The sequence below is a fragment of the Hyla sarda genome, unplaced genomic scaffold, assembly GCF_029499605.1.
Source record: "Hyla sarda isolate aHylSar1 unplaced genomic scaffold, aHylSar1.hap1 scaffold_88, whole genome shotgun sequence".
Lineage (NCBI taxonomy): Eukaryota > Metazoa > Chordata > Amphibia > Anura > Hylidae > Hyla > Hyla sarda.
The window spans coordinates 207293-227203 of NW_026610908.1; the positions used below are offsets into that span (position 1 = coordinate 207293).

Genomic DNA, 19911 nt, shown 5'->3' on the forward strand with positions numbered 1-19911 from the left:
CCTCCGGAAGAGGGGCGGAACGGGTTGTGGGAGTGACACCCGCAGCAGGCACCCTGATTGGTCGGCCGGTAATCCGGCCGACGAATCAGGGCGATCGTGAGGTGGCACCAGTGCCACCTCACTCCTGCAGGCTCTGGCTGTTCGGGGCCGTCTCTGACGGCCCCGATCAGCCAGTAATTCCGGGTCATCGGGTCACTGGAGACCTGATTGACCCGGAATCCGCCGCAGATCGCTGGACTGAATTGACCCCCCTGGGCGATATGCCGGGATGCTTGCTGAACGATTTCAGCAGGCATCCGGCCCCGGCTCCCCTCCGGCTAGCGGTGGGGGCCGGAAATGCTCAGGGCGTATCCATACGCCCTCGGTCCTTAAGGACTTGGAAACGGGGGCGTATGGATACGCCCTATGTCCTTAAGGGGTTAAGACCCAGGGTGTGATGACGTATGCATACGTCATGGGTCCTGAAGAGGTTAAGCTGTGGGCAAAACTCCTTTCCCTCCGCATCAAAAAATTACTCCCCCACCTAATAGGAGAGGAGCAGGCCGGCTTCGTACCAGGTAGAGAAAGCCGTACCAACACTGAAAAGCTCTTGCAGGCTATCTCTCAGGCACAGCTCTCTGGACGGCCTCTGGCTCTTCTTGGAGTAGACGCCGAGAAGGCCTTTGACAGAGTTGATTGGCAATTCATGGAGGCGACCCTAAGGAAGTTTTAGTTTCCAGACTGGTTTATTTCTGCAATTATGTCCCTATACTCTCCCCCCTCCGCTTCCCTACTGGTAAATGACTCCATCTCACCCCCCTTACACATAAAAAACGGCACCAGGCAGGGCTGCCCCCTGTTCCCGACTCTGTTCATCCTTGTGATGGAGACATTGCTGCAGAGGGTGCGCCAGTGGTCAGGTCTCAGTGGATTCCACACACCGAGCGCCAAAATGAAAGTGCTGGCATTTGCTGACGACCTTTTGTTCCTATTGGCGAGCCCTCTGGAGGACCTACCCCCCCTGGTTCAACTATTTGACGACTTCGGTGCAGTTTCCAACTTCAAGGTGAATGTATCGAAGTCGGAACTATTGAACATTACCTTGCCCCCTAGAACATCCCGGCTGCTCCGCTCTCAATCTGATTTTAAATGTCAGATACGCATATTAAATACCTGGGAGTACATATCACCGCACAAACTGCCTCTTTATACGATGCTAACTTTGCTCCATTATTGACAGACATCAAAAATATTCTGGAGGAATATGATTTGCCCCTGATCTCTTGGTTAGGTAGACGCAATGTCATCCAATGTTATGTCCTCCCCAAAATCACATACAAACTCACCATGGTTCCCATAGCAATTCCTGATCGCTTTTTCATTGCAATTAGAAGGCTTTTTTCCGGATTCGTATGGAAGCGAAAAAGGGCCCGCATGTCACATACACTGCTCACCCGCCTGAGGTCGGAGGGGGGCATCGGGCTGCCGGATGTCCGTGACCTTTATAGGGGGATTCAGCTCCAGCGATGGGTATGGTACACCCACCCATCTCATGCGCCGTGTGGTTTGACTCTCCCCCAGGCGCCTGCTGATGCTGACCCACTAGCGGATGTCTGGTTGCCCCCTGCGTCCCACGCCAAATATAATGCAAAAAGCAATCATTTATTAATTGAGGGCATTATCTCCTCCTGGTCCTTTCTCTCGCCTTTCCTCTCCCCTGGAATTTCTCCTCTTCTTCCTTCGCATTTTATTCCTGTGGTCGTGGGGATGGATTCACCCACCTTTACTCCTTTGTGGGGGAGGTTATCAGGGGTTCCAGTCTCGCAGTTGTTCTCTGACGGTGGGATTCCGGCCGCAGGGGATATATGCCAACTATTCCCTGAGGTAAATCTGACCTTCCTGCACCTAAACCATATCGTCTTATGCTGTACTGCTTTCGCCAAAAAACATTTGCCCCTCAGAGCACTTACTGAATTTGAAAGCTTCTTGCTTTCCACAGGGGATAGGCCATGGAGGCTTACTGACTCGAAATTAGCCTGGAGGCGGGCGAGGCCTCGGGGAAGGCTGGGTTACCTGGCCTCGTGGGAGACGAGCTTCAGCTCCCCCTGAGTGACATGGAGGTGGATCGTATTCTCTCCTTCACAATCGGCCCTTCCAGATGTGTCCGTCTGCAAGAAAATCACTTTAAGATCCTCTCCCACTGGTACAAGGTGCATGAGTTCCTACATGCCCACGGTCTCGCCCCCTCCGGTCTATGCTGGAGATGCAAAGCCCAGGTAGGCACACACTCACATGTCTGGTGGCATTGCCCCAGCATAGCCTTGTTCTGGAAGGAGGTGGAGGCCAAGCTGGCCGACATTACTGGTACCACTATTCAACTCACACCGGAATCGGTCCTGCTGGGGTGCCCCTCCATCTCCTATACCCCCGCATCCAACACTCTGATCTCCCAACTTCTGGCGGCTGCTAAGTCACTGATTCCCTTACACTGGTTGCAAACCTCGCTCCCCTCAATGCAGGATTGGTACACCAAAATTTCCCAGATCTGCAGGTTTGAGGTAATGTCCAGTCGTGTAAATAGATCCTATGACTCATTCCTCAAGACCTGGCAGCCTTGGCTAGACTCCCCCTATTCCTCATGAGACTCCATGGCTGCTGAGGCCCGCCCTCTCCCCTCATCCCCCCCCTTTACCCCCCCCCCCCCCCTTAGGCTCTCTGCCCTTATCCCCCCGCCCTACTCACCCCACCCTCATCTTCCTCTTTTACCCTCTTTCCACCCTGACCTCCTATTCCTTCTCTCTCGCTTACCTTCTTCTCTTCATTCACTTACAGCCCCCCCCCCTTTTTCCCTTCCCCCTCACTCAGCTACTGCCTACTACCCCATCCCCCATTTACCCAACCCTTCTGCTCACTTATCCCCACCTGAAATTGATTGCCGCTTATAGTGGCATTACTCCAGCTTCTCCCTCTCCCCCCCCCCTACACTTAACCTTCTCGCTCATCATATTTGTCCCCCTTTCTCCCCCCCCCCGAGATGCTGTGATTTCATGTCGTCCCCCTCCCCATGTGTCAGGTTAACAGAAATTGTGTATACTATTTCTCATTTGTTGTTCTGTTTTGTTTTGAATTGCAAAAACTGAGCATACTACAAACACCCCACCTGCGAGTGGACTTCATTCCCTTTTGTCTTTTTCGCTCAATAAAAATGATAGTTGAAAAAAAAAATACATCAGATGAGTCCCACAAGAGAAAGATTATCTAGACCTTCGAGACCCCTCAAGTTTCAGATGAAGAGGAGGAGATGGAGCAGGTCTGCGAGAGCCTTCAAGCTTCAGATGGAGAGGAGGAGATGGAGCAGGCCCAAGTGGAACAGGTCCAAGAGGAGCAAGTCCAAGCTCAGTCTATGGAGGAGCTGCTGCAGGACCCAGAAGTCAAGAAAATCCTAGACACTCCGGCCAACGACGAGTTCTTGGAAGGGCGCTATGAGAAGCCACAGGAGCTGACAGGCGCCAGAGAAGAGGACCCGCCCGACCAGAGTGGTAACTAGTATCTGAACTAACCTCTCTTTTTATTCCCATGGCTGATCTCAACATCTTCTGCATTAATGTGAGGAGTATTAGAGCTAGGTTTAGATTTCAGACTGTCCTTAAGTTCTTAGATTCTCAGAGGTGTGATGTTTAAATCCTGCAGGAATGTGCTTTGTCTGCTTCTAGGTCTTACAAACATCTGGCCAGGCAGTGGCCTCACCGCCCTTTCTACTGGTCTGGTGGGGGTGACAGTAGGTCTGCGGGGGTGGCCATCCTGATCAGGGGAGGCAACTTTGCACTTGATTCCGTCCGGGAGCTCGTCTGTGTCAGACTTCTCGTCGCAGACGGTTCCTGGGCGGGTGAGCTCGTGCGGCTCATCAACGTGTTTGCCTCCCCTGAGAGGGATGTCTGACTGGAGGTTCTCCAGGCCCTGCGGGCTGAGCTCGCCACCACTAGGGCAGTAGTGTTGGGTGGTGACTTCAACTGCCCCATTGAAGTAGACGGGCGCAGTTCTGGCACATCCGCCAACCTGGACGTGACGTCTAAGCTGTTGATTGAGATGATGACAGAGGCATCCTTGCAGGACGTTGGTGGGTCCATCAGGAACGGCTCCGTAAACTATACGTGGAGCCGCCCCGATGGCTCGCTCCGTTCTTGGATAGACTTCATCTTCACTTCGAGAGCAGTCAGAAAGGTGTTGTACTTTATGGTCCCCTGCTTCTTCTCTGACCACAGGGCCATTCGATTCTGGGGGACTCTGGGCCATGGATTCCCACCTGGCCCAGGCTCCTGGAAGTTGAATTGTGCCCTGTTGGAGCAGAGGGAGGTCATGGAGGAACTTAGGGATGCGTACCTTGTATGGCGTAATGACAAATGTCTGTTTAACTGCATCAGTGATTGGTGGGAATATGTTAAAGTCGAGTTCCGCTGTTTCTTTCAGGCAAAAGGCAGACACCAGGCGTGTGCGAAGAAGTGGGACTTCAGGAAGCTGCAGCGCGAGCTGCGGTCCCTGCAGGACCTGCTCCAGTGTGGCTGGGACATCAGGGAGGAGCTGGAGGAGACCAAAAAGAGCTTGAAAAGGCACTTTGAGGAGGAATCCAAGCGAATCGTCTTTCGTTCCAAGGTGGAGAACCTGGAGAAGGGTGAGAAGTGTAACTCTTTCTTTTTCAGGAAGCTCCATGCTGGCCACACGCCCCTGACTGAGCTACGAGGTGAGACCGGACACATGAGAAGGGGCAAGGAGGAGGTAGTGGGGGTTGTCTCCGACTTCTACAGCAACCTCTACGCCCCCAAGTCATCCGACCCCGAAGCCGCCGAGGGGTTCCTGTCAGGTATCACTAACGTGGTTGATCCCGCAGGTGCGGCAGCTATGGACGATCCCTTGACAGTGGGGGAGCTGCTCTCTGCCGCTAAATCCTTTAAGCCTGGAAGGACCCCGGGCAGTGACGGTCTCCCGGCCGAGCTCTATGTAGTGCTGGGTGACCTGATCTGTCCGGACCTGTTGGAGGTGTACGTGGAGATGGTGGTGGGGGGCAGAATGCCTCAGTCGTTGAGGGAGGGGATGATCACGATCTTGTATAAGCGGAAGGGGGAGAGATGTGACCTGAAAAACTGGCGTCCCATCTTTCTCCTGAACGTGGACTACAAGATCCTTGCCAAGGTGCTGGCCAACAGGTTGAAATCTGTCATCGGGCAGATCGTCTATCCGAACCAGACCTGCGGCATTCCTGGTCGCAGGATTGCTGACAGCCTTGCCCTTGTGAGAGACACGGTCCATTACATCCAGGACAGCGGTGGCCGCGCCGCCCTGGTCAGCTTAGATCAGGAGAAGGCGTTCGACCGTGTCTCCCATGCATTCATTGGCAGGGCTTTGCGCAGGCTAGGTCTGGGGAAGATGTGTTGCTCTTTTGTTAACGTCATGTATTTTGATATTTACAGCACGGTGTTGGTGAATAGCTGGAAGACTAACCCCTTTCCCATCCTTTCAGGGGTTAGACAAGGCTGCCCTCTTTCACCTCTTCTTTTTGTTTGTGTTATAGAGCTCTTCGCTGAGACTATCCGGCAGAATGGATAGATCAGAGGGATCACCGCACCAGGACCAGATCGCTACGAGGTGAAATGCTCGCTCTACATGGACGACATGACCGTCTTCTGCGCTGACCAGCGTTCGGTGACTGCACTCGTCCAGACCTGCGAGGACTTCGGCAGAGGACCGACTAGGAAAGATGAACTCTAAAATCGGACTGTAGAGCTCCAGAAAGCTCACGATTGAAGGCAAGGCACTTGTCCTGCAGAGTGAAGTTTTGCCTGTGCTCCAGTATACCGCACAGGCCTGGCCTCCCCATACCACCATTTGCAAGGCCATCAACCGGACAGTGTTTTGCTTCATATGGGGCAAAATGGACAGAGTCATACCCCATCCTCAGTCTCCTCATCACCTCATACACCACCCCCAAGCCCCCCCTGTACCCCATCCTCAGTCTCCTGATACACCGCCACTCAGCCCCCCAGTACCCTATCCTCAGTCTCCTCATCACCTCATACACCACCACCCAGCCCCCCCCCCTCATACCCTATACTCAGTCTCCTCATCACCTCATACATTACCACCCAGCCCACCCAGTACCCCATTCTCATTCTCATCATCACCTCATACACCACCACCCAACCCCCCAGTACCCCATTTTCAGCCTCCTCATCACCTCATACACCACAACCCAGGCCCCCTGCACCCCGTCCTCATTCTCATCATACACCACCTCCCATGCCCCCCCCCCGTACCCCATCCTCAGTCTCCTGATATACCGCCACTCAGCCCCCCAGTACCATATCCTCAGTCTCCTCATCATGTCATACACCACCACCCAGCCCCCCCCTCATACCCTATACTCAGTCTCCTCATCACCTAATACATTACCACCCAGCCCACCCAGTACCCCATTCTCATTTTCATCATCACCTCATACACCACCACCCAACCCCCCTGCACCCCCTGCACCCCATCCTCAGTCTCCTGATATACCGCCACTCAGCCCCCCAGTACCCTATCCTCAGTCTCCTCATCACCTCATACACCACCACCCAGCCCCCCCCCTCATACCCTATACTCAGTCTCCTCATCACCTCATACATTACCACCCAGCCCACCCAGTACCCCTTCCTCATTCTCATCATACACCACCTCCCATGCCCCCCCGTACCCCATCCTCAGTCTCCTGATATACCGCCACTCAGCCCCCCAGTACCATATCCTCAGTCTCCTCATCACGTCATACACCACCACCCAGCCCCCCCCTTCATACCCTATACTCAGTCTCCTCATCACCTCATACATTAAAACCCAGCCCACCCAGTACCCCATTCTCATTCTCATCATCACCTCATACACCACCACCCAACCCCCCTGCACCCCATCCTCAGTCTCCTCATGACCTCATACACCACCACCCAGCCCCCCCAGTACCCCATCCTCAGTCTCCTCATCACCTCATACACCAAACCCAGCCCCCCCTGCACCCCATCCTCCTTCTCATCATACACCACCTCCAAGCCCCCCCGTACCCCATCATCAGTCTCCTCATCACCTCATACACCGCCACCAAGCCCCCCGTACCCTATCCTTAGTCTCCTCATCACCTCATACATCACAACCCTGCCGCCCCCCGTACCCTATCCTCAGTCTCCTCATAACCTCATACACCACCACCCAGCCCCCCCTGCACCCCATCCTCAGTCTCCTCATACACCACCACCCAGCCCCCCCCCCCCAGTACCCCATCCTCAGCCTCCTCATCACCTCATACACCACAACCCAGGCCCCCTGCACCCGGTCCTCATTCTCATCATACACCACCTCCCATGCCCCCCCCCCCCCGGATCCCATCCTCAGTCTCCTCATACACCGCCACCCAGCCCCCCAGTACCCCAACCTCAGTCTCCTCATCACCTCATACACCACCTCCCAGCCCCCCCATACCCCATCCTCAGTCTCCTCATCACCTCATACACCACCTCCAAGCCCCCCCTGTACCCCATCCTCAGTCTCCTGATACACCGCCACTCAGCCCCCCAGTACCCTATCCTCAGACTCCTCATCACCTCATACACCACCACCCAGCCCCCCCCCTCATACCCTATACTCAGTCTCCTCATCACCTCATACATTACCACCCAGCCCACCCAGTACCCCATTCTCATTCTAATCATCACCTCATACACCACCACCCAGCCCCACCATACCCCATCCTTAGTCTCCTCATCACCTCATACACCACCACCCAACCCCCCAGTACCCCATTCTCAGCCTCCTCATCACCTCATACACCACAACCCAGGCCCCCTGCACCCCGTCCTCATTCTCATCATACACCACCTCCCATGCCCCCCCCCGTACCGCATCCTCAGTCTCCTGATATACCGCCACTCAGTCCCCCAGTACCATATCCTCAGTCTCCTCATCACGTCATACACCACCACCAAGCCCCCCCCTCATACCCTATACTCAGTCTCCTCATCACCTCATACATTACCACCCAGCCCACCCAGTACCCCATTCTCATTCTCATCATCACCTCATACACCACCACCCAACCCCCCTGCACCCCATCCTCAGTATCCTGATATACCGCCACTCAGCCCCCCAGTACCATATCCTCAGTCTCCTCATCACGTCATACACCACCACCCAGCCCCCCCTCATACCCTATACTCAGTCTCCTCATCACCTCATACATTACCACCCAGCCCACCCAGTACCCCGTCCTCATTCTCATCATACACCACCTCCCAGCCCCCCCCTGTACCCCATCCTCAGTCTCCTCATCACCTCATACACCACCTCCCAGCCCCCCATACCCCATCCTCAGTCTCAACATCACATCATGCACCACCTCCCAGCCCCCCCTGTACCCCATCCTCAGTCTCCTGATACACCGCCACTCAGCCCCCCAGTACCCTATCCTCAGTCTCCTCATCACCTCATACATTGCCACCCAGTACCCCATTCTCATTCTCATCATCACCTCATACACCACCACCCAGCCCCCCCATACCCCATCCTCAGTCTCCTCATCACCTCATACACCACCACCCAACCCCCCTGCACCCCATCCTCAGTCTCCTCATGACCTCATACACCACCACCCAGCCCCCCCAGTACCCCATCCTCAGTCTCCTCATACACCAAACCCAGCCCCCCTGCACCCCATCCTCCTTCTCATCATACACCACCTCCAAGCCCCCCCGTACCCCATCAGTCTCCTCATCACCTCATACACCGCCACCAAGCCCCCCATACCCTATCCTTAGTCTCCTCATCACCTCATACATCACAACCCAACCGCCCCCCGTACCCTATCCTCAGTCTTCTCATAACCTCATACACCACCACCCAGCTCCCCCCTGCACCCCATCCTCAGTTTCCTCATACACCACCACCAAGCCCCCCCCCCCAGTACCCCAACCTCAGCCTCCTCATCACCTCATACACCACAACCCAGGCCCCCTGCACCCCGTCCTCATTCTCATCATACACCACCTCCCATGCCCCCCCCTGTATCCCATCCTCAGTCTCCTCATACATTACCACCCAGCCCACCCAGTACCCCATTCTCAGTCTCATCATCACCTCATACACCACCACCCAGCCCCCCCATACCCCATCCTCAGTCTCCTCATCACCTCATACACCACCACCCAGCCCCCCCATACCCCATCCTCAGTCTCCTCATCACCTCATACACCACCACCCAACCCCCCTGCACCCCATCCTCAGTCTCCTCATGACCTCATACACCGCCACCCAGCCCCCCAGTACCCCATCCTCAGTCTCCTCATCACCTCATACACCAAAACCCAGTCCCCCTGCATCCCATCCTCATTCTCATCATACACCACCTCCAAGCCCCCCCCCCCCGTACCCCATTCTCAGTCTCCTCATCACCTCATTTACCACCACCAAGCCCCCCTGTACCCTATCTTTAGTCTTCTCATTACCTCATACACCACCACACAGCCCCCCCAGTACCCCATCCTCAGTCTCCTCATCCCCTCATATACCACCACCCAGCCCCCCATACTGCATTCTCAGTCTCCTCATCACCTCATACACCACAACCCAGCCCCCCTGCACCCCATCCTCATTCTCCTCATACACCACAACCCAGCCCCCCCTGTAACCTATCCTCAGTCTCCTCATCACCTCATACACCACCACCCAGCCCCCCCCCCGTACCCTATCCTCAGTCTCCTTATCACCTCATACACCGCCACCAAACCCCCCCCCCCCCCCCCGTACCCTATCCTCAGTCTCCTCATCACCTCACACTGGCGTGACACCAACCTAATGGGGTGACACCAAGATGCTCCGCAGCATCCACCCATGTCATTAAAAGGAGAAGTTGTTAAGTTAGGGACTCACTTGAATCAGGTGACCGTGAAGTGACGAGTTGGCTTGTACAGTTTGAGTGAAATGTATAGTAACACTTGATTGTTCTATTGCTTCTCAGCACAAGTATGAAAATTACAATGTATGACATGTGAATGTGCAGCCATCACTTCCCCTCCCCCTTAAACTTGGACCCCCCCAAAAAAAAAAAATAATAATAATAATAAATAATCATTTTTAAACTTTTTTTTTTACTTTTTTTTGTTTATTTCACCCTATAATTTTCTCTTTTTTTTGGCTTTGCTGTAGACTTAGTAGTAAAATGAAGGATGCCATTACAAAGTGTAGTTGGTCTCACAAATAACAAGCCTTAATATGGGTCTGTAGATGAAACATTGACAGAGATATAGATTTTTTTTTTTTTTTGTGAAAAGTTAAAAGAGAAAACAAATATATATAAAAAAATACAACATCATTGAGGGGTTAATGTAAAAAGGAGATTGGAAAAAAAATAGTAACAAAAAATACATATTTCTATTAAACACTATTACAATCAAATTAATTAAGGGCTAAAATTATAGCAGAATGAGAAAAGAAACTTGGCCAAAATTAGTAACTTTATATTGAACTTCGCTGAAATCTGCTCTGCGGCAACTTGATGGCAGAAGACACTGTTCAACACTTTTCCTTTCTCGCCTGAATCCCTAGAAGAGGCTGCACTGTACTTTGTCCCCACCTAGTGGTAAGGCTGAAGAATGTAAAGACTATTCAAACGTTTTTTTCTTGTACTGTGTTCAGCTACCACAACATGGCAGTAAATAGTTTTCTATGTAACCCAATATATTATACCGTATAGGAGACCGATCGTAGGAACGAGCCCCGGCAGGAGATGACATTTAGGAATGAGAGTGAAAAGACCAATTAATCAAAGTAACATCAATGAACTTAATAGAACTAAATAGGATGATTGACGCTACAAAGAGAACATTTGGATGTAATTAATTAAGAGTTCGTTAGTATCTAATTTCATGGGTAAATATAAGTCAATGACGATGTAGGATGAGAATGAACGGAGACAATATGTGAGAGATCAGAATGGACATAGAATGGTGACTGCAGTGTAATTATATATAATATATACAGTCCCAGCCATTACACACCGCAGTCTCCGTACAGATATAAAACAAGAAACAGAACATGTGGACACTAAAGAGTTAACACTGTACGGAGCTATAGTCCTGATACATAGTATCGATTGGCTGATACCGGAGCTTTGGTGATTTCTCTCCTCTTCCTCTATATAAGAACAGGAGAATTCAGGACGGGCCCTGGTGATTATTCCCGGTCACTGTATACGGAGAGTGCCGGCATCCGCAGCCTGAGAATGAGCCGCCTGAACGTGAGATCACATAACACGGGACAATTGTCTTCTCTCCCAGAGCGGAGAATTACAGGGTGAGCGGGAAATTCAAAATCACCAACGATTCTGTATTCAGCCAATCAAAAGAGAAGGGGAGGGGCCGGTAATGTAAATTCAGTAAAAGGAAACGCCCATGTTGACGTCATCTTGTTAAAGTTCTCCTTCTGGTCCGCACATGTGCTATATAAGCTAGGACTCTGCGCCTCAAACTTTATTCATTCAATTCTCAACCAGCAGGATGTCGGGACGCGGCAAAGGAGGAAAAGGTCTCGGTAAGGGCGGAGCCAAGCGGCACAGGAAGGTGCTCCGTGATAACATCCAGGGCATCACTAAGCCTGCAATCCGCCGTCTAGCTCGCAGGGGAGGTGTGAAGCGTATCTCCGGCCTCATCTATGAAGAGACTCGCGGTGTCCTGAAGGTTTTCCTGGAGAACGTCATCCGTGACGCCGTCACCTACACCGAGCACGCCAAGAGGAAGACCGTCACCGCTATGGACGTCGTGTACGCCCTCAAGCGCCAGGGCCGCACTCTTTACGGCTTCGGAGGTTAATTCTGCTTCTACTCGGCTCCATCTCATCAACCCAAAGGCTCTTCTCAGAGCCGCCCACATGTTCTATAGAAAAGCTACAATTCTGTGTTTACACTGCTTTGTGTTATCGGAAATCTGTCGTAGTGTATTGTCCTTGTCTGTACAATAATCGTGGTTAAGATATAGAAGCTGCATATTGAAGAGGAAACCCGATTTTGGGATTTGCAAGGATCTTATCTCAATGGCCCGAGCTGTGGCTCCGGTATATGGTGCTCAAAGTGTTTAGTTTAGTAGCTCCATAGTTTCCTTTGCTGTAAATATAGATCGGCCGATGTGTTCAGTGATGGGGGAACTAGTAGCAGATCAGGTGGGAGATGTGATTCTATACAGAGCGATGAATATAATAGATGTGGAGACTCCTTCCCCTAAACATGTGGAGGGACCGTAGTATAACATTACATGGCCCAGATTATGATCGCTGCCCGGGAGTTCTGTACTAACACTGTACAATGCGGAGAATACATTACTAGCCGACACCCGCTTCCCTCCTCTTTCTCGCCGGATCATGTTCTATATTGCGGCATCTCTCCTCTCCTGGCGGCCCGAAGACTCCCGAAGCCCGGTCAGAGGTGACAGCTCCTGCCCCGCAGCTCCAACAAAGAGATATAATTCAGGATCCTGGCGATAAATATGTCACTCCTCACCCTAATATACAAACCTTCTACATTACATCACTTTATGTTATATCGAGGACAATGCAGATGCATTTATTTGTTCTAGATCCCCTTAGGACACTTATCTGGTATAGGATAAGCAGGGTGTATAAGAGCAGCTGAAATTATTGTGCTGTGTTATTATAAGTTTTAGTCACCATCCACAGTTGTATCTATTTGCGCCTCTGTAATTTGTATCAGCACCTGGGAAATACTTGTTACTATTTGGTAACATGTAAAGATTAGAATACAAAGCTCTCACCACCAGGTGTCGCTATTGTAACACAATGTATCTGATCTGTATAAACTAACGATTTATACTGCTGCGATAGACGATCTATGGATAGATATAAGGAAACAATTAATTTACCAGAGATTTGGGGGTTAATGTAACCCTTTAGTTAATAGGTTGTGCACATGGCGTTTTATCCATCTGGAGAATTATTGGGCTTATTTCTTGTAAACGTAATATAAAGCCAATGCAGCCCCGAATGGAGACTAAATATGGGGGCGCTCTACTATAGTGCACCGTGTAAGCGTATATAGGGATTGGGACTAGTGAAGCAGAGAGCGCTCCGGGGACTGAAGGGGAAACAGAGCATAAATAACGAGGGACAATGAAGGGTTAACTTTGTAGGTGGAGCAATAACCCCGATAGTTTACGCTCATTGGAGATTGACTTTCTCGCTTTGTCTCGTCCCTGTACACGTGATTACATTACTGTCTTTGTCGCGGGGAAAGGCTGGCTGCACCTCAAAATCCATATGTAGAAACTGTACCCGTCCCCCTTAGTGAGGGTAGCGGGGATGGAGTGAGGAGGAAACTGTCCTTGTGCTGAGGGTCACATTCTGCTATAGGAAGTTTTCTGGTAGTTATTTTATTTTTTTTATATAAAAGTGAAGGTGTCCAATCCCTCTCATACTGTTAATGAAAGAAACTCATCAGTTCTACTATAACCCCGTATAAAGAACATGTCATAAGAAATCTAATCCTTATCAGACAAGATCAGCGGTGCCAGCTCTGTAGGAGACAATGTGGTGGCTCTTAGAAGAGCCTTTGGTGTTCGGGATGGTCTGGGATAAGCGGTGATCACTTGCTCTTGGCCGCTTTGCTGCTCTCGGTCTTCTTGGGCAGCAGCACGGCCTGGATGTTGGGCAGGACGCCTCCCTGGGCGATGGTCACCCCACCCAGCAGCTTGTTCAGCTCCTCGTCATTGCGCACGGCCAGCTGCAGGTGACGGGGGATGATGCGGGTCTTCTTGTTGTCCCGGGCGGCATTACCGGCCAATTCCAGGATCTCAGCGGTTAAATACTCCAGCACAGCGGCCAGGTAGACCGGAGCACCGGCGCCCACCCTCTCGGCGTAGTTCCCTTTGCGAAGAAGCCTGTGCACACGACCGACGGGGAACTGGAGTCCTGCCCGGGATGAGCGGGTCTTGGCCTTAGCCCGAACCTTCCCTCCTTGTTTGCCGCGTCCAGACATGACAACTTATTTCAGAATAATGTGATCATTCCCACACGTTCTGCTGGCTTTATAGTTCTCAGCTCCGCCCTCCGGCTCCTGTGATTGGGTAGATTTGAATCCGGCTAATGAAACTGGAATTGAAGACTCTCCAATAGGCGGCACTGGGCGGGGCGTATGACAGCACTGAGGTCACATGATTTGCTCTTCCAGTAGAGCAAGAGGCTGACGGCATTGCTCTTTTGCATGGGCTGCCTATAAATACGGCTGCAGAGGGAGTAAGCGACATCATTATCCTCTTTGTTTAAGTTAGGAATTCTTGAGATTGATAATCATGCCTGATCCCGCCAAGTCTGCACCAGCGCCCAAGAAAGGCTCCAAGAAAGCCGTGACCAAGACTCAGAAAAAGGACGGCAAGAAGCGGAGGAAGACCAGGAAGGAAAGCTATGCCATCTACGTGTACAAGGTGCTCAAGCAGGTCCACCCTGACACCGGCATCTCCTCCAAGGCCATGGGCATCATGAACTCCTTTGTCAACGATATCTTCGAGCGCATCGCAGGGGAAGCCTCCCGTCTGGCTCACTACAACAAGCGCTCCACCATCACCTCCCGGGAGATCCAGACCGCCGTGCGCCTGCTGCTGCCTGGAGAGCTGGCCAAGCACGCCGTGTCAGAGGGCACCAAGGCCGTCACCAAGTACACCAGCGCCAAGTAACCTGTTCCGCCTCCTGCTGTCACCCCAAAGGCTCTTCTAAGAGCCACCCACATTGTCTATAATAGAGCTGGGGCTTCTCCTGTCTGTATTCCCCGTATTCTCTTCTGTATATGTGGCCGCTATTCTGTCAGTACAGTCTATTGAGACTATATATATTCTGCTCCGGGATCGGGTGAGATCAGAGCGGCGGCTGCGGTTCTCACTGACTGCAGGATGTATATTCTCCTGTGGTGGAGCGGGGGGCGCTGTAGATCAGTTCTCCGTAGTTAACCCATTGCCCGATCTGTCTTGTGATCAGTATCTCCTCCACCAGATTCCCCGATTATTTCTTCTATAATCTCCGCGGTCCTGATCGATCACACAGCCTTACTGGAGTGGATTGTTGCGGTAACGCTATAAATCCTAATTTACTGACCGGGGAATCTATTGATCGGAATCGCCGGGGTTTATAATGAGACGCGCATCCTGCTGCCATAATCTTTGTGCACTGACTAGGGGGTACAATAGAGAAACAAGGATGATGAGGGTAGTAGTCAGACACTGAATCAGGCTCTACATCTCGGGGAGATCTCTCCATTGTTATCGGGTCTGGGGGAAGCGGAAATTCAAATCCTGAACATCCTGTGATCAGCCAATGAGCATTAGGCATCGGACGGGACCGCGCGCACGGCTCATTGTTAACCCTTTAGCGGCATGTGCACTACAATAATGAGACAATTACAACGCTCAGGGCTATAGCTCCCCAAATGTCACCGACTGATGGAGATATAACAATGTATCCGGGCGCAGGGATAAAGATCCATAATAGACGATACCATCAGCTCCAAATCTGCCCCTATTAGTCTGTGTAAACCAGATTAACATGCACCTGCCAGGGGTGAGTGGCGGGGACCGGTACCTCTCCCCGCTCATGATGCTGGATGATATGTATAGTTATTAAGCTGAGGAATAATTGGCGGACATGTAGTGTTATACATATTGGGAGTTTCCCGCTCATTTCTACAATTATTTCTCCGGAATCATTGCCAAAACTTTATACAGGAATTGTTAGAGGAACAGTCAGTGATCACCGGGACTCCGATTCTCGCTGTTCCCGCTGGGTAGTAGAACATAGCGCTATCATAGTCCGGTGTATGGGGGTTTGTGCCGCTATCACAGTCCGGGACATCAGTGAGGATCGGTATCACAGGGAGAAGCGCACACTGCGCCAGCCTGCAACGTGCTGAGGAGTGATATAGAGGAACCTGCATCTACACTAGAATAAAGCCGCAGCAATTTAGTTCGGTGTGAACTGCTCCATTAATTAACTTACAGGTGCTATAGAGCGAAGACTCGTCTATCCAGTGGTATCCGGATAAGACGCATTTATATCCCGTTATCAGGAGATCTGCATCCTCTATAACACGGACTCTTTAGGGAGATAGTGATTTGGTGGGGGAGGGAAGTAATGAAATCTGGAGGAGGGGAAGAATGATGTAGATGGTGAGGGCAGTAGTCAGAACATTTAGTGGAAATCTCCCGGGGCAGATAATCAGAGAAGGAGCGGGAAATACCGGCAGACTAAGTTAGAATTGAGGGAAAAAAAACACCGCAACCACCAAAGCACAACACCGACCACACAACCACTCAGTAGGGAAGACACAAGGAATTGTAGCCTTTCTATAGAACATGTGGGCGGCTCTGAGAAGAGCCTTTGGGGGGAGGAGATGATTTCAGGATTAGAATTAACCTCCAAAGCCGTAGAGAGTGCGGCCCTGGCGCTTGAGGGCGTACACCACGTCCATAGCGGTGACGGTCTTCCTCTTGGCGTGCTCGGTGTAGGTGACGGCGTCACGGATGACGTTCTCCAGGAAGACTTTCAGGACACCGCGAGTCTCTTCATAGATGAGGCCGGAGATGCGCTTCACACCTCCCCTGCGAGCTAGACGGCGGATGGCAGGCTTGGTGATGCCCTGGATGTTATCCCGGAGCACCTTCCTGTGCCGCTTGGCTCCGCCCTTACCGAGACCTTTCCCTCCTTTACCGCGTCCCGACATCCTGCTGATTGAGAATAGAATGAATTATGTCTGAGGAGCGGAGTCCTGGTTTATATAGCACATGGCGGACCAGACGGAGAACTCAAACAAGATGACGTCATCATGGGCGTTTCCTTTAATAATTTACATTCCAGGCCCCTCCCCTTCTCTTTTGATTGGCTGAACACAAAAGCTTAGTTGATTTTGAATTTCCCGCTCACCCTGTAATTCTCCGCTCTGGGAGAGAAGACAATTGTCCCGTGTTATGTGATCTCATATACAGGCGGCTCCTTCTCAGGCTGCGGATGCCGGCACTCTCCGTATACAGTCACCGGGAATAAGCACCAATGAGGGGGCTCCTGTTATTACATGGATGAGGAGGAGAAAAGAAAAAATCCCCAAAGCTCCGTTATCATCCGATCGGTACTAAGTATCAGAGCTATAGATCCGTACATTAACTCTTTAGTGTCCACATTTTCTGTTCCTTGTTTTATTTTCATTATATCAGTCAAAGACATTAATTCACAGCTGTAAGGAGACTGCGGTGTCCAATGGCTGGGACCACTGACGGGGACATCACTGACAGGGACATCTGTGTATCTCAGTGATTATCGGGGCCGCCAAGATTCTACAAGGAAACGAGTCCTATAGGGATGGACGGGACCTAATAATCTGTGCTCGGGGCACAGCAGGTACCGCAAGTCTCTAAAATGTAACGAAACCGCAGTCATCTCTGTGGAAGAAAAAGCCGCTCATCACATCAGCTCTATGTCTGAAGCTTCATCCCCCATAGACCCCTGGTCACACCCAGCAGATTATTACAACAATCCAGCTCTGCACCGTAATAGCAAAGTCAGGGACCGGACTATTACTGAGCTACTCTGTTATTAGCGATATATTCACACGATCAAGCGTTAATTCCAAATCTAGATGGATAAGATTACATTCCAGAAGTTCTCCGGCCGAAGTCTTCATGAAGGACGGACACTGGGATCTCTCCACACTGGTATAGAAGATCAGATATCCCAATGTATAACGCAGAATAAGAACCGCTTTATTCTAGAAAAAACAACTAATAGAGGAGACGTTTGCTGTTCACACTAAGCGCTTTATTAGGTCTAAACATCCCTTGAATGCTGAGGGGTTAAATTGTTTATAAAACAATCGCTAAGACTCCGGTCAGAGTTCTCATTGGACGATATTTTACAGCAGAGTAAGATCATATACAATAACTATTTACATAAAATAACGATAAAAGGAAAAATGTAATAAAAAGTCTGATTCAATGTGGAAAAGATCAATAGAAATCCAGGCCGAACGGGAAGCGAAGCGGGACTGAGTTATGAGACCAGCAGTGAGATCAGATCTCATGTATCTCTCGTGGTTAAAGGGTTAACGTTGTGATTGTTGATCAGTAGATGTTATTAGAATGTAATCATTTATAGAATAATGAGGTGACCGCAAAAGAAACAGAATTAGCGGGAACCTGATATCTAGTAATGTGATTGCAGTAAACTGACAGTAGATGTCGCTGTTGCACAATGAACAGAAAACAGGACTGAACACTCCCTTAGCCTAGATTCTATATATTGATGACTAGTGTTGCTCGCGAATATTCGCAATTCGAATATTTTTCGCGAATATCGCATATTCGCGAATATAGCGCTATATATTCGTAATTACGAATATTCTTTTTTTTTTTTTTATTATTATTTTATTTTATTTTTTTTTTTGTCTTCACAGTACACATCACAGTGATCACCCCTCTCTGCTTCCAGCTTGTGTGGTGTAAAGAAGGCTGAATATGCGAAAAGTAGCATATGCCAATTTTCGCATGTGCGAATTTTCTTGTGTGCTAACTTTGTATTTGCGAATATTCACATATGCTAATTTTCGCTTACGTGTATATTCGCATATGCGAAAATAAACCGAGAATATAACGAATATTCGAATATTCAAAAAGATATGTGACAAATATTCGTCCATATATTCGCGAATATTAGCGAATTCGAATATGGCCTATGCCGCTCAACACTATTGATGACTTTATCTACCTATCTATATATGCAGTGACCCCCCGACCTACTATGGCCCGACATATGATCAAATTGACATATGATGCTTTTTTTATGTCGGGGCCATCGCATTAAGTGCTCTCCGGCAGCGCAAAATGCTTAAGCTGCTGCCGGATTGCAGCTTAATGTTCCTCGTGTGGTGCGGTAAGTATTACTTACCCCTCCACGATGCTCCAGGGCGCCCTCTGGGTCCAGCGCTGGTCTTCCGGTGTCTTCTCGGCCCTCTCCAATGACGTCAATACGCTGCTGCGCACGCCATCCAATAGGAATGGCGTACTCAGCGGCGTAATGAAATCGCTACGCAGGCCTAGTAAGGGCTTGCGGAAGACAGCAGAGGACCGGAGAAGACTGCGGAGAAGACCAGGAGAGGACTGGAGAAGACAGCGGAGAGCACCAGGAGAGGACCGGAGAAGACCAGGAGAGGACTGGAGAAGACAGCGGAGAAGACCAGGAGAGGACCGGAGAAGACAGCGGAGAAGACCAGGAGAGGACCGGAGAAGACAGCAGAGGACCGGAAAAGACCAGGAGAAGACAGCGGAGGCCCGGGGTCACCATCGCGAGCAGCGGGGACAGGTGACACAGCTTCCTATACTTTACATTATATGAATCCCTCAACACACCATGGATTCGACAAACGATGGCTCGTTTGGAACGAATTACCATTGTATGTTGAGGGACCACTGTATATATATATATATATATATATATATATATATATATATATATATATATATATATATAAACAAAGACGAGGTCCGGCACCAGGATTGTTGCAGATAAAAGCTTGCGTTATTTTATTGAAGATATTGCAATACAAGGCAGAACGTCTGGCGCGTTTCGCACGTGACCGTGCTTAATCGTAGACATACGATTAAGCATGGTCATGTGCGAAACGTGTCAGACGTTTTGCCTTGTACTGCGATATCTTCAATAAAATAATGCAAGCTTTTATCTGCAACCATCCAGGTGCCGGACCTCGCCTTTGTTCTTGTCTAATAATAGGCTGGAGGCGGTACCAGCCGGTCCACGGCACAGGTGGTGAGGAGGGCATGTATGTGGTGAGCGGCTCATACCTTGATACAGAACTCATTA

General features: G+C 50.5%; 2 protein-coding genes across 2 annotated transcripts in view; one reads left to right on the forward strand and one right to left on the reverse strand.

Annotated features, from left to right (window-relative positions):
• The window catches only part of LOC130348372 (uncharacterized), a 70561-nt gene extending 52282 nt beyond the window's left edge, over positions 1 to 18279 (reverse strand). Inside the window, exon 1 of the mRNA XM_056554772.1 lies at positions 16480 to 18279. Within this exon, the coding sequence (XP_056410747.1) occupies positions 16480 to 16765 (286 nt within the window). The 5' untranslated portion in view covers positions 16766 to 18279. The remainder of the gene's footprint in view (positions 1 to 16479) is intronic.
• LOC130348361 (histone H2B 1.1) lies at positions 14334 to 14729 on the forward strand. Its single transcript, XM_056554761.1, has one exon. It carries the CDS (start codon positions 14349 to 14351, stop codon positions 14727 to 14729), a length of 381 nt encoding a protein of 126 aa, XP_056410736.1. The 5' UTR covers positions 14334 to 14348.
• Positions 18280 to 19911: the final 1632 nt, after the last annotated feature.